Here is a 14,849-nt window from a genome sequence, read left to right as displayed (position 1 = left end):
TCTTAATTTGGAGTTGTGCACAGTTATTTCCTACAACCCTTGTAAGCGTTTGACCAAAGATTAGGTTGCTACATTGCAGGAGAACAAGCTTGAGTGATCCTTTCCATAATCATCGAATCATGGAGTACAATCATAGAATCCCTACAGTGCAGAAGGAGGCCATTCAGCCCATCGAGTCCGCACCAATTCTCCAAAATCTTGACCAGGCCCACCCCGCGCCCTATCCCCATAACCCCAGGTGTTTACTCCGTTAATTCTGCACATCTTTGGACATTGAAGGGCAATTTAGCATGGCCAATCCACCTAACCTGCATCTCTTTGGACTTAATTGGCATTCTAGTTGTACAATGTCCTCCTGTGAACCAGCAGCATTGTAGGAAATGTTGTAAATGAAGGTACTTCATTGTAAAGTTTACCAAGTTGGTGAATCATGCGGAAAAGTTTTGTGCTTGATGCTAGTGTGCTGGTTGGCATGGACATTGTAGCCAATATTGACATATAGAACAGTCATGTTATGACATGAAAGCAATGGGAGTATTTTTATATGAGAACTCCATGATGTGACAGTCAAAGTGCATTTAAGGCGGCAGGAAGATGCACTGTAAACCGGCCATCATTACTGATGGTTCCACTCAACTCGGGTATGGTGTGCCTTCTTTATAGGGACATGATTCAGTCTGAATGTGAATTGCTTTTTGAAGCAACGAGATGGATTAAGGGCTTGCCCCGTCCGCTCTGAGCATTGGCTGTTTAACTCTGAGACTGGAATAACATTGAGAAGCAAAGGCCATGGGTCTCTGGCCCCGTGCGTTCAGGCGTAGATCACACTAGGGCCATGTGGAGCTAGAGAACTGTGGGTGAGAGGCCACAGTACCGCCCCCCACCCCCCACCCCACCCTCGGGATTCTCCCCCCCTCTCCCCCGCACCCTGACGTAATCTGATTCACGCCCTCAGATTGAATAGGCAGCCTCGGTTTGGAGCCAGATTCTCCCGGCTCCTGCAATTCACCCACCATCAGACCCAGCGGGAACCCGGCGTGAATCACAGCGCCAGGGACCCGGGTTCGATTCCCGCTTGGGTCACTGTCTGTGTGGAGTCTGCACATTCTCTCAATGTCTGCATGGGTTTCCTCCAGATGCTCCGGTTTCCTCCCACACTCCAAAGATATGCGGGTTAGGTAGATTGGCCGTGCTAAATTGCTCCTTATTGTCAGTGGGACTAGCCAGGGTAAATGCATGGGGTTATGGGGATAGGGCCTGGGTGGGATTGTGGTCGGTGTAGACTCGATGGGCTGAATAGCCTCCTTCTGCACTGTAGGGATTCTATGATTCTACTACAAGACTCCACAAATGGAGACCATTCGTGATGGTCACACCAGGCGGTGGAGTGGCAAGGGGGGAGCCATTGATGGCCCCGGATGGTCAGGGCTGGACAGTGCCCTGGGATTGCCCGCTGGCACCCAGCAGGTTGACACTGCCAGGTTGGTATTGCCAGGGTGCCCAAGTGGCCCTGTCAAGGAGTGGTCCCTGAAGAGGTTGCCTGAAGGGGTCAGAGGTTAAGGGGATGCCATAGTGGGATATCACTCACTCAGTAGGAGATAGGGCCCGATGCCTTGATGCCAATGACGATGGGTGAGGGTGCAATGTGACACTCATGACTGCATTGTGTGGGGCGGGGGCATGACCTTGACATTTAGCGAAGGGAGGGAGGGTGCCTCTTGGGGTCAAGGATTGAGGGTGTTCTCCATGTCTCTGCAGCGGTTGGGGGGGGGGGGGGCGGGGAGGGTGGGTCACAATGTCTGCAGCAGGATGAAGGGTGACTTTCAACTTAGCATCAGTTTATTTATTAGTGTCACAAGTAGGCTTACATTAACACTGCAATGAAGTTATTGTGAAAATCCCTAGTTGCCACACTCCGGCACCTGTCCGGGTACACCGAGGGAGAATTTAGCATGGCCAACGCACCTAACTAGCACATCTTTCGCACTGTGGGAGGAAACCGGAGCACCCGGAGGAAACCCACTTAAAACTTAACACTTCCATAGGGTTCCTGATGAGGAGAATCGCCACTGAACTGTGATCAATCCCACTCTGATCCCAATGCAGAAAAATCTGTCCCTTTTGGCATCTTCTAAACCCTGAATCCCCCACCTGATGCAGCGTACATTCAGTTCAGGAAAAAGTTTCTTTCAAGTCATCGTTGAAAGGGCAACAAATGCTGAACAAAAAGAAATGTTCTTTTAAGCCTTCCACTTTGGTTTGCCTGGGAAGTCACTGAGATAAAATGCCCTGTCACTCTCCCAACCTTTGTCCAGATCATGAAGGCTCTCACTTTACATCAAGGATGATTGTGTTTTGTATCATAAATTACACGTCAGTGCGCTGTGACTGACAGCATTTGAATATACCAGTTTGTGCAAGAAATTGTTAGGCTGCGGAATGTGCTGGAAGGAAGCAGGTTATATTGCAACTCCTGGAAAGGGGTTCTGGACGACACTTTGCAGAGAAACAGCAGGGGCATGGAACTCACGGCTTAGCTCATTCACGATGCTAGCACAGGCACGATGGGCCAAATGTCCCGCCTTCTGCAATGTACGATTCTACCAATGGCACCAGATGGGTATGGGGCGAGAGAGAGAGAGAGAGGGGAAGATTAATAGGAGTCGCCACTCTGTAACTCGATGCCAACATGCTGGCCAAGGACACGCAACATGGTTGAAAGTGGACAGTATCATGTCTCCTTTGCCTGCATCACATTGGTCTTATACACTTAACATTACTGACAACAGATAGGTTTGTAATTCCGTAGGCAATAGTAGAATCATCATAGGATCACGACAATGCAGAAGGAGGCCATTCGGCCCATCGAGCCTGCACCGACAACAATCCCACCCAAGCCCTATCCCGTAACCCCACGTATTAACCCTGCTAATCCCCTGACACTAAGGGACAATTTAGCATGGCCAATCAGGGCGGCATAGTGGCACAGTGCCGCCAAGCAGCGCCAGGCACCCGGGTTCAATTCCCGGCTTGAGTCACTGTCTGTGCGGAGTCTGCACGTTCTCCCCGTGTCTCCGTGGGTTTCCTCCGGGTGCTCCGGTTTCCTCCCACAGTCCGAAAGATGCGTTTGTTAGATGCATTGGCCATGCTAAATTCTCCCTCAGTGCACCCGAACAGGCACCAGACTCCATTGCAGTGTTAATGTAAGTCTACTTGTGACACTAATAGATAAACTTTGCGCCTAACCTGCCCACCTTTGGACTGTGGGAGGAAACTGGAGCACCCGGAGCGAACCCTGGCGCTGTGAGGCAGCAGTGCTATAATTAAGGGGGTAAACTCTGCCTATGCGGAGAAGTGTAACAGCAAACATTGCAGCCATAACTGTTGTTATTGAAATTTTACACAAAGATAATAAGGGAAAGTTTTTAGATGGACTGGAGCTGGCATATTGAGGAGATTTGGTTTTGAATTTGGCTATGGAGTGTCTGTTGATGTGATTTTAGTAGCCACCTCCACCATTTACCAGATCACCAACAAACTGTCCTGGTCCCCCCATGCCGATACTATAGTTAAGAAAGCCCACCAACACCTCTACTTTCTCAGAAGACTAAGGAAATTTGGCACGTCCACTACAACTCTCATCAACTTTTACAGATGCACTATAGAAAGCATTCTTTCTGGTTGTAACACAGCTTGGTATAGCTCCTTCTCTGCCCAAGATTGCAAGAAACTACAAAGGGTCATGAATGAAGACCAGTCCATCACTCAAACCAGCCTCCCATCCATTGACTCTGTCTACACTTCCTGCTGCCTCAGCAAAGCAGCCAGTATAATCAAGACCCCACTCATCCCGGACATTATCTCTTCCACCCTCTTCCATCGGGAAAAAGATACAAAAGTCTGAGATCACATACTAACCGATTCAAGAACAGCTTCTTCCCTGCCGCCATCAGACTTTTGAATGGACCTGCCTCGTATTAAGTTGATCTTTCTCTACACCCTAGCTATGACTATAACACTATATTCTGCACTCGCTCCTTTCCTTCTCCATGAACAGTATGCTTTGTCTGTATAGCACACAAGAAACAATACTTTTCACTGTAAATCAATACATGTGACAATAAAAAAACAAATCAAACACCAACGAAGATTGAACTAATGATAACCAAATCAAATCAAACTGGTACTCAATAACACACAATTCTTCAATGGAGAGACAGCGCGGGACAAAACATGACAAAATAAATATGATAGATCTGCTCAGTTAGATCGCGCCTTCTTTGGAGAAAGTTATTGGGAAATGAGCAAGAGTTCAGTCTCCTGTTCAGATGGTGAGAAGCTGCACTCCCCCGCTCTCCCTGGGGAAGTGGAAAGGTGTTTGTTGTGTTTTATCTGATCATCCAGAGATATGGTCAACAAAGGAAGCCTCTTGTTCTCTCACAGTCAACAGAGTGTGATAACAGCGGGATAAGGGTATATTGTGACATTGTCTCATCACACTACATTAAAGCCAAGAGTGCCTTCCAAGTATTTCCTTTACAACGCTCCTTTTGTTAGGAAGGACTGTTCCCCCCTCCTGACCTGAGATAAGGACCGAACTGCAATCTCACTTACTCTGAATAATAGAGCGGGAGGCGGGTTAACCCTTCATTTAGCCCAATGCACCTACAGTGTAAATGATAGAGCCAAAATATGAAAAACAATAGCTCCCCAATCAATCTCACAAAGTACTGGAAGTTCAAACAGTTTATCAGAGATAATGGACTCCTGTATCTGAGCACAAACAGCCTTAGTACTCCTCATCTTAATCCACACATCAAAAGGCCTGAAATCATCCTCTACACTGTTAGAAAGGTTCTGCTTCCACATCCCCCTGCCCTTCCTGAGTTTCAAACACTTCTCGTTTATTTCTCATTCAGGATTTGTCCACTATTTGTAAACCCCAATCATTTCCCAATACATCAAACCATCATTGTTTAAAGTTTTTTAAAAGTTTATTATCTATTAGGTTTACATTAACACTGCAATGAAGTTACTGTGAAAATCCCCCAGTCACCTGTTTGGGTACACTGAGGGAGAATTGAGCGTGGCCAATGCACCGAACCAGCACGTCTTTCAGACTGTGGGAGGAAACCAGATCACCCGGAGGAAACCCACGCAGACACGGGGAGAATGTGCAGACTCCACACTGACGGTGACCCAAGCCGGAAATCGAACCTGGATCCCTGGCGCTGTGAGGCAGCTGTGCTAAGCACTGTGCCACCGTGCTGCCAACATTGGTGCACAGCAAGATCCCACAAACAGCAATGGGACAACGGATTAGCGACCCTGGTTAGAGTGATGCTGATTACAGGATAAATAAAGGCCGGAACACAAGAATGACAACAAAACCTCAACAACCTTATAAGGAGACTTATAAGATAATGCGGGGGCTGGATAGGGTGGAGGCGGAGAGATTCTTTCCACTTAGTAAGGAAGTTAAAACTAGAGGACACAGCCTCAAAATAAAGGGGGGTCGGTTTAAGACAGAGTTGAGGAGGAACTTCTTCTCCCAGAGGGTGGTGAATCTCTGGAATTCTCTGCCCACTGAGGTGGTGGAGGCTACCTCGCTGAATATGTTTAAAGCGCGGATGGATGGATTCCTGAGCGGTAAGGGAATTAAGGGTTATGGGGATCAGGCGGGTAAGTGGTACTGATCCACGTCAGATCAGCCATGATCTTATTGAATGGCGGGGCAGGCTCGAGGGGCTAGATGGCCTACTCCTGCTCCTATTTCTTATGTTCTTATGTAACCTGCATTTATATAGCACCGTCACTGCAGTAAAATATCCCCAGCAACATCGCAAGCAAATGATCAATCAAAGTTTGACACCCAGACAAGTAAGGAGATATTCGAGCAGTTGACCAAAAGCTAGTTCAATGTGTTAGGTTTTAAAGAGGGTTTTTAAAGAGGGAAAGCAGGGTACTCAGATGGAGAGGTTCCAGAAGGTTCCTCATCAGCTGAAGGCATGAGCCGAATGGTGGAATTATTAAAATCGAGCATGTGCAAGAGGCCAAAACTAGCAGAGCACAGGATTACAGGAGTGTAGGAGTTTATAGAGATAGGGAGGAGATGGTGAGGCTATGAGAGATTTAATATTGAACAGTTGTTGAACTGGGAGCCAGTGTAGGCCAGCGAGAACTGGGATGATGGGCGTGTGTGAGTGAGGATACAGGGAACAGAGTGGACAAGAACTTACATCTCTGAAGGGTAGAGGATTGGAATTCATTTGATTTATTATCATCACTGGGATACAATGAAATGTATTGTTTCTTACGCATTATACAGACATAGAGGAGGCCATTCAACCCTTCGAGCCTGTTCCGCCATTCATTTTGATCGTGGCTGATCATCAAATTCAATACCCTGATCCCCCCTTCCTCCCCATATCCCTTGATCCCTTTAGCCCCAAGGGCTATATCTAATTCCTTCTTGAAAGCAGACAATGGCAGGAATTCCATTCCGGGCGCGGGCGAGGTTCGGAGAACAGAATTCTCCATTCGCCTCAGGCGGGATTGTACGAACCTCGGGCGGATGTGCCAGTAAAATTCTACCCAATATTTTGGCCTCAACTACATTCTGTGGTAGTGAATTCCACACATTCACCACCCTCTGGGTGAAGAAATTTCTCCTCACCTCAGTTCTAAAAGGTTTACCCTTCATCCTCAAACTATAACCCCTGGTTCTGGACTCCCCCACCATCGGGAACATTCTTTCTGAATCTACCCTGTCTAATGCTGTTGGAATTTTATAAGTTTCTATGAGATCCCCTCTCACTCTTCTAAACTCCAGTGAATATAATCCGAACCAGCAAGTTTGCGGATGACACGAAGATGGCTGGACTTGCGGATAGCGATGAGCATGGTCGGGCAATACAGCAGGATATAGATAGGCTGGAAAATTGGGCGGAGAGGTGGCAGATGGAATTTAATCCAGATAAATGCGAAGTGATGCATTTTGGAAGAAATAATGTAGGGAGGAGTTATACAATAAATGGCAGAGTCATCAAGAGTATAGAAACACAGAGGGACCTAGGTGTGCAAGTCTACAAATCCTTGAAGGTGGCAACACAGGTGGAGAAGGTGATGAAGAAGGCATATGGTATGCTTGCCTTTATAGAACGGGTATAGAGTATAAAAGCCGGAGTCTGATGATGCAGCTGTATAGAACGCTGGTTAGGCCACATTTGGAGTACTGCGTCCAGTTCTGGTCGCCGCACTACCAGAAGGATGTGGAGGCGTTAGAGAGAGTGCAGAGAAGGTTTACCAGGATGTTGCCTGGTATGGAGGGTCTTAGCTATGAGGAGAGATTGGGTAAACTGGGGTTGTTCTCTCTGGAAAGACGGAGAATGAGGGGAGATCTAATAGAGGTGTACAAGATTATGAAGGGGATAGATAGGGTGAATGGTGGGAAGCTTTTTCCCAGATCAGAAGTGACGATCACGAGGGGTCACGGGCTCAAGGTGAGAGGGGCGAAGTATAACTCAGATATTAGAGGGATGCTTTTTACACAGAGGGTGGTGGGGGCCTGGAATGCACTGCCAAGTAGGGTGGTGGAGGCAGGCACGCTGACATCGTTTAAGACTTACCTGGATAGTCACATGAGCAGCCTGGGAATGGAGGGATACAAATGATTGGTCTAGTTGGACCAAGGAGCGGCACAGGCTTGGAGGGCCGAAGGGCCTGTTTCCTGTGCTGTACTGTTCTTTGTTCTTTATTCACCGACTTAGTCTCTCCTCATATGACAGACCTGCCATCCCAGGAAACAGCCTGGTAAACCTTTGCTGTACTCCCTCTATAACAAGGACATCCTTCCTCAGATAAGGAAACCAAAACTGCACACAATTCACAAGCAGCCTCAGATATTGTGGTGATTGTCCCATTAAGATCAATGGTCACATGACCCAGGGAACCAATTGGGGAGCAGGATGGGCGATCACCTTGTTAAGCATCGGCTTCTGAATTCAGAGTCATCTCGGGAGCTGATTGCAGCCACGAGGTTGCAAGCCTCTGTATTGTTTTCACCTGTAAATAAATGAGTTGTGTTTTCCCTAAACTGGTGAACACAGTGTTCTATCATTGGTAAATCACAATGTTATGTCACACATAAATCACAATGCAATATCACAGGTAAACCACAGTGTTACATCACAGGTAAATCAGGGTGTTATATCACAGGTAAATCAGGGTGTTATATCACAGGTAAATCACAGTGTTACATCACAGGTAAATCACAGTGTTATATCACAGGTAAATCACAGTGTTATATCGCAGGTAAATCAGGCTGTTATATCACAGGTAAATCACAGTGTTATATCACAGGTAAATCAGGGTGTTATATCACAGGTAAATCACAGTGTTATATCGCAGGTAAATCAGGGTGTTATATCACAGGTAAATCACTGTGTTATATCGCAGGTAAATCAGGATGTTATATCACAGGTAAATCACAGTGTTATATCACAGGTAAATCACAGTGATATATCACAGGTAAATCAGGATGTTATATCACAGGTAAATCACAGTGTTATATCACAGGTAAATCAGGATGTTATATCACAGGTAAACCACAGTGTTATATCACGGGTAAATCAGGGTATTATATCACAGGTAAATCACAGTGTTATATCTCAGGTAAATCACAGTGTTATATCTCAGGTAAATCACAGTGTTATATCGCAGGTAAATCACAGTGCTATATCACAGGTAAATCACAGTGATATATCACAGGTAAATCACAGTGTTATATCACAGGTAAATCGTGATGTTATATCACAGGTAAATCACAGTGTTATATCACAGGTAAATCAGGGTGTTATATCACAGGTAAATCACAGTGTTATATCACAGGTAAATCACAGTGTTATATCTCAGGTAAATCACAGTGTTATATCGCAGGTAAATCACAGTGTTATATCACAGGTAAATCAGGGTGTTATATCACAGGTAAATCACAGTGTTATATCACAGGTAAATCGTGATGTTATATCACAGGTAAATCACAGTGTTATATCACAGGTAAATCACAGTGATATATCACAGGTAAATCAGGATGTTATATCACAGGTAAATCACAGTGTTATATCACAGGTAAATCAGGATGTTATATCACAGGTAAACCACAGTGTTATATCACGGGTAAATCAGGGTATTATATCACAGGTAAATCACAGTGTTATATCTCAGGTAAATCACAGTGTTATATCTCAGGTAAATCACAGTGTTATATCGCAGGTAAATCACAGTGCTATATCACAGGTAAATCACAGTGATATATCACAGGTAAATCACAGTGTTATATCACAGGTAAATCGTGATGTTATATCACAGGTAAATCACAGTGTTATATCACAGGTAAATCAGGGTGTTATATCACAGGTAAATCACAGTGTTATATCACAGGTAAATCACAGTGTTATATCTCAGGTAAATCACAGTGTTATATCGCAGGTAAATCACAGTGTTATATCACAGGTAAATCAGGGTGTTATATCACAGGTAAATCACAGTGTTATATCACAGGTAAATCATGATGTTATATCACAGGTAAATCACAGTGTTATATCACAGGTAAATCATTGTGCTATATCACAGGTAAATCACAGTGATATATCACAGGTAAATCACAGTGTTATATCACAGGTAAATCAGGGTGTTATATCACAGGTAAATCACAGTGATATATCACAGGTAAATCACAGTGTTACATCACAGGTAAATCATTGTGCTATATCACAGGTAAATCACAGTGATATATCACAGGTAAATCACAGTGTTATATCACAGGTAAATCATTGTGCTATATCACAGGTAAATCACAGTGATATATCACAGGTAAATCATTGTGCTATATCACAGGTAAATCACAGTCATATATCACAGGTAAATCATTGTGCTATATCACAGGTAAATCACAGTGATATATCACAGGTAAATCACAGTGTTATATCACAGGTAAATCAGGGTGTTATATCACAGGTAAATCAGGGTGTTATATCACAGGTAAATCACAGTGTTATATCACAGGTAAATCATTGTGCTATATCACAGGTAAATCACAGTGATATATCACAGGTAAATCACAGTGATATATCACAGGTAAATCACAGTGTTATATCACAGGTAAATCAGGGTGTTATATCACAGGTAAATTACAGTGTTATATTACAGGTAAATCAGGGTGTTATATCACAGGTAATTCATGATGTTATATCACAGGTAAATCACAGTGATATATCACAGGTAAATCACAGTTTTCTATTACGGGTAAATCACTGTGTTATATCACAGGTGAAATCGGGTGTTATATCACAGGTAAATCACAGTGATATATCACAAGTAAATCACTGTGTTATATCACAGGTAAATCACTGTGTTATATCACAGGTAAATCACAGTGTTATATCACAGGTAAATCACAGTGATATATCACAGGTAAATCACTGTGTTATATCACAGGTAATTCATGATGTTATATCACAGGTAAATCACAGTTTTCTATTACGGGTAAATCACTGTGTTATATCACAGGTCAAATCGGGTGTTATACCACAGGTAAATTGGGGTGTTATATCACAGGTCAAATCGGGTGTTACGTCATAGTTTTTAAAATCTCAGGTATATGGTACTCTTATCTCACAGATATATCACAGTGTTTTATCACATGTATATCATGGTGCATTGCATCTGGAGCATGGAGTTCTGTCACCAATTTATGAGGTTCTCTGCTGGGCAGGTTACAGTGTCAGGGAGTTCTATGGAGGCTTTACAATGCGGTGCTTTATGTGGCTGGCCTGGGATCAGTGTACATTGAGTGATCATTTGGTGCCCCTTTCGCAACAGGCGAGCAATGGGTATAACAGCACTTTATATCCGCGCAGCGGTAGCTGCTACCCTTTACACAGAAACAGGACCCTGCAAAACATTCCTGTTTTCCCATCGCAGCTTCCCCGTTGTCGAGTGACTACCGCGGGGAGACCCTCAAAGCCTGGCTGCATCCCCCCCGCCCCCGCATTGGGCGGAACGCTTCAATGCCTTTATCTTGTCAGCTTGTGTGTCCCTCTTGTGGAGACCTGGAATTGGATTCAATTGGAATTTGGGGTTTTTTTGGAGCCAGCAAGGAGATGGATTAAGGGCTTGCCCAGTCCCCTCTGAGTACCAACTTTACAACGTTAAGAATGGAGTCAATTTTAATTAAGAATAACAATATTGGTCGATTTGAAGGGCGGGGAAATCCAGAATTAATTGTGACTCACTTGTGGGGTGAGTGCATTAGACAGGCATGTGGGTGGGGAGAGTCAGGGAAATGGTACTGTGATGCCTCCCCTGGCCAACCTGCCCTCCAGTGCTGCCCAGGGCCCAGGCAGAGAGAGTGAGTGGCAATCCCTTTAGCTGCTCAATGTCCAGCTCCGGGAGGAAGGGGATGTGGGAACACTTGCTGAACGACCCAATTCGACCCTAGATCACAGCTCCCCCCCTTCCATTCGCATCCCTTTAACCCTTCTCTCTCCCCACCCCCCCACCCCCCCTCTCCTCCCTCACACCCACTGCCCCTTCCAGATGATGTGGGATTGCATTGGGTTTTACAGAGGGTGACTGGAGTTCCTCTCTGGCCGCGGGGGGATGTGTGATCGCTACTAGCACATAGCAGTGTTCCTGCATTAGACAAGCTCCTCTCTGCCCTACTACTGAGAGAGAGAGAGAGAGAATGTACATACACACACAGCACTAGGGCAAGGGTGGCTACAGCAGCCAGAATGTGTACCCACACCACTTCCTAACTTTACCCTTCAGAGTTCAACTCTCAAGTGACCTGGGGAGAATCATTTCCCAATCTGGGTGTCCCTGTGTTACACCCCAGCCCCCAGCCCCCCCTGGGGAGAAATATAGCGACCCTTTCCTCAAAGCAACATTGAATAAGTGAAGTTATATAGTTTATCTGAGGGAGGACAGGGGGGCGGGGGTTAAGAAATGGCACCCTGAAAGAACACACACGCCAATAATTCAGAGCAAAATAACACGTCAGTGTTCGCCTCCTTTGCTGGAAGGAGTTGTGTATTTTTTATTTTGGTCGATGATTCTGGGCCAGGTTTATCTCGAATAGGGTTAAGCAGTGACGATTCTCAGTGTGTGTGTGTGTGTGATCTAGAGTGTGTTCTGGGTGATGCCAGACTGCCTTTAATCGCGGTTCTGGAGGGGGCGTGTGTATGTGTGTGTGTGTAATGCGATAGTCCCCTTTTTCCTTAATGCTTTCTCCATCCTCAGTACGTGTGGAGCAGTCCAAGAGAGAGCAGGAGAGAGAGAGAGCAGGAGAGAGAGAGAGAGCACACACTCTCACACACTCTCTCTCACTCACACACAGGAACAGGACATCAGAGGCGGCGCAACCCTTAAAAAACATCCAAAAGTAAGGGAGGGAGCCAGCCGCACTTTTCGCGTGGAAGAACTTCCTCTTTCAACTTGTGCCTATTCTGCAACGGGGCGAAGTTTGGAGGAGCGCTTTCTGATTGTCCAAGGGTCAGTTTGCCTCACAGTTGGCTTGAGCCAGTTCCCCAACTGGGAAAGGCTCCCTCTCCCTCTCTGTGTGTGACTGGGACTGGGAGTGTTTTATTTTCCCCCTTCCCTCTCCCCTCTCGTGTGGACCCGCGTTTTATCTGGTGTTAAGACTATCTCTGAGGATGTAACAGGGAGAGAGAAGAGAGAGAGAGGAACCGGCTACCGACAGAGGAAGTGACACCAGCTTAAAGAGAAGAGGACACATTTTTTTTCGTTCTGTAATTTGTTATTTTGGAGAGAGAGAAAAAACTGACCCTCCGGGAAAAAAAACAATCAGCGGTGAAAGGTTGGGAGAGGGAAGTATCTGTGTGTCAGAGAGAGAGAGAGAGAGAATCACAATCTCAGCAACGTGGGATTAGAAGACAAATCCAGGATATAACGGGGAGAAGACCAGAAGTGGATTGTACAAAAAATCTCAGACACTCAAACTGCCCCTCCGGGGGGGGGGTAGGGAAGGGGCAAAACAGACAGGACAAGGCTCTGCCGGAGGAGGGGTAGATGTTCACCAGCATGGGATCAGCCGCTCTCCTGTGGATCACTGGCTGTTGCTTATTGAAACTTGGCTTTGGACAGAACGGTAGGATATTTTTCCCTCTCAACTTTCCCCGCGATGTTTAAAGATCCCCCCCCCTTGTTCCTCCGGGGGGGGGGGGGGGGGGAGGTGTGTGTGGGATGGGGAAGGAGTTTATGTCTAACCCTGCTCCTTCTCTGCCTCCTCTTGACAGAGAATTGTAGCTTCCCGCATTCTATCAGGTGTCTCTGGCTGGACTTGCTGGATGGAGATTGCCGCATTGTAATGTGTGTCTTGCCTGTTTCTATTCTAAACCGTTTTCTTATCCCACCTCCCGGTCCACAGATGTGGAATTTGGCGGCTGTTTTAAGGACACATCTGGATTAAATAAAAACGTTTTTTTTTTCCTGCACCAAAACAAAACAAGAAGAGGGGAAGGTCGGGAATGAGGGGGTGGGGAGGGAGTCTATCCTGGAAACAGGGGCAATCCCCCTTACTCAGTGTAACTGTCTCTCCCCCCCCCCCCCCCCCCTCGGCCCGGTGGACTGTGGGATTCTCGCTACAGGTAAAGAGGGGGCTAGAGAGTCAGGGCCACCGGGTAATGTATCCCTCCAAATTCCATTCAGCAGCATCTAATGTTGAGGATTAAATGGGTGACAAAAAAATAGGAGAGGGACTTCCAGTCTCCCTCTCTGTGTCCCTGCATCTGTCCCTGTCTCTTTGCGGTGTGTGTGTCTCTCTCTATGCTGTGTGTGTGTGCCTGCCTCTCTGTTGTGTTTTTGTCTCTGTTGTGTGTGTCTCTCTCTCTTTATACTGTATGTGTCTCTGCCTCTCTGCTGTGTCTCTGTCTCTCTCCCTCTGTCTCTCAGCTGTCTATCTCTCTCTCTCTATGCTGTGTATCTGTCTCTGCTGTGTCTCTCTTTCTGTCTCTATGCTGTGTGAATCTCTCTGTCCCTCTGCTGTGTGTGCGTGCGTCTCTCTCTCTGCTGTGTGTGCGTGCGTGTCTCTCTCTCTGCTGTGTGTCTCTGTCTCTCTGCTGTGTCTCTCTCTCTATCTCTCCTGACTCTCTGCTGTGTCTCTTTCTGTCTCTCTGCTGTGTGTCTCTCTGTCTCTCTCTTGTCCCTCTGCTGTGTGTGTCTCTCTCTGTCTCCCCCGTCTCTCTACTGTGTGTCTCTCTGTCTCTCTCTCTGTCTGTCTCTCCTGTCCCTCTGCTGTGTGTGTCTCTCTCTGTCTCCCCCGTCTCTCTACTGTGTGTCTCTCTGTCTCTCTCTCTGTCTGTCTCTCCTGTCCCTCTGCTGTGTGTGTCTCTCTCTGTCTCCCCCGTCTCTCTACTGTGTGTCTCTCTGTCTCTCTCTCTGTCTGTCTCTCCTGTCCCTCTGCTGTGTGTCTCTCTCTCTGTCTCCCCCGTCTCTCTGCTGTGTGTCTCTCTGTCTCTCTCTCTCTGTCTCTCCTGTCTCTCTGCTGTGTGTCTCTCTCTCTGTCTCTCCTGTCTCTCTGCTGTGTGTCTCTCTCTGTCTCTCTCTTGTCCCTCTGCTGTGTGTGTCTCTGTCTCCCCCGTCTCTCTGCTGTGTGTCTCTCTGTCTCTCCTGTCTCTCTGCTGTGTCTCTCTCTGTCTCTCTCTTGTCCCTCTGCTGTGTCTCTCTGTCTCCCTCTCTGTCTCCCCCCTGTCTCTCTGCTGTGTGTCTCTCTGTCTCTCCCTCCCCCCCCCCCCCCCTGTCTCTCTGCTGTGTGTGTCTGTCTCTGT

At 46.4% G+C, this 14,849-nt stretch overlaps 1 protein-coding gene across 2 annotated transcripts in view; it reads left to right on the top strand.

Moving 5' to 3' along the window:
- The first annotated feature begins 12,310 nt into the window (after positions 1–12,310).
- Positions 12,311–14,849, top strand: part of nrp2a (neuropilin 2a) — a 174,598-nt gene continuing 172,059 nt past the window's right edge. Inside the window, exon 1 of one of the 2 annotated variants that reach the window (XM_078228915.1) lies at positions 12,311–13,171. In XM_078228915.1, the coding sequence (XP_078085041.1) occupies positions 13,093–13,171 (79 nt within the window). In that variant the 5' untranslated portion in view covers positions 12,311–13,092. The remainder of the gene's footprint in view (positions 13,172–14,849) is intronic. The other variant, XM_078228916.1, reaches the window with a different exon arrangement.

This window comes from Mustelus asterias, chromosome 14, assembly GCF_964213995.1.
Source record: "Mustelus asterias chromosome 14, sMusAst1.hap1.1, whole genome shotgun sequence".
Taxonomy (NCBI): Eukaryota; Metazoa; Chordata; class Chondrichthyes; order Carcharhiniformes; family Triakidae; genus Mustelus; species Mustelus asterias.
Note: the sequence above shows the minus strand (reverse complement) of the source record. Positions and strands in the feature narration are given on the sequence as shown.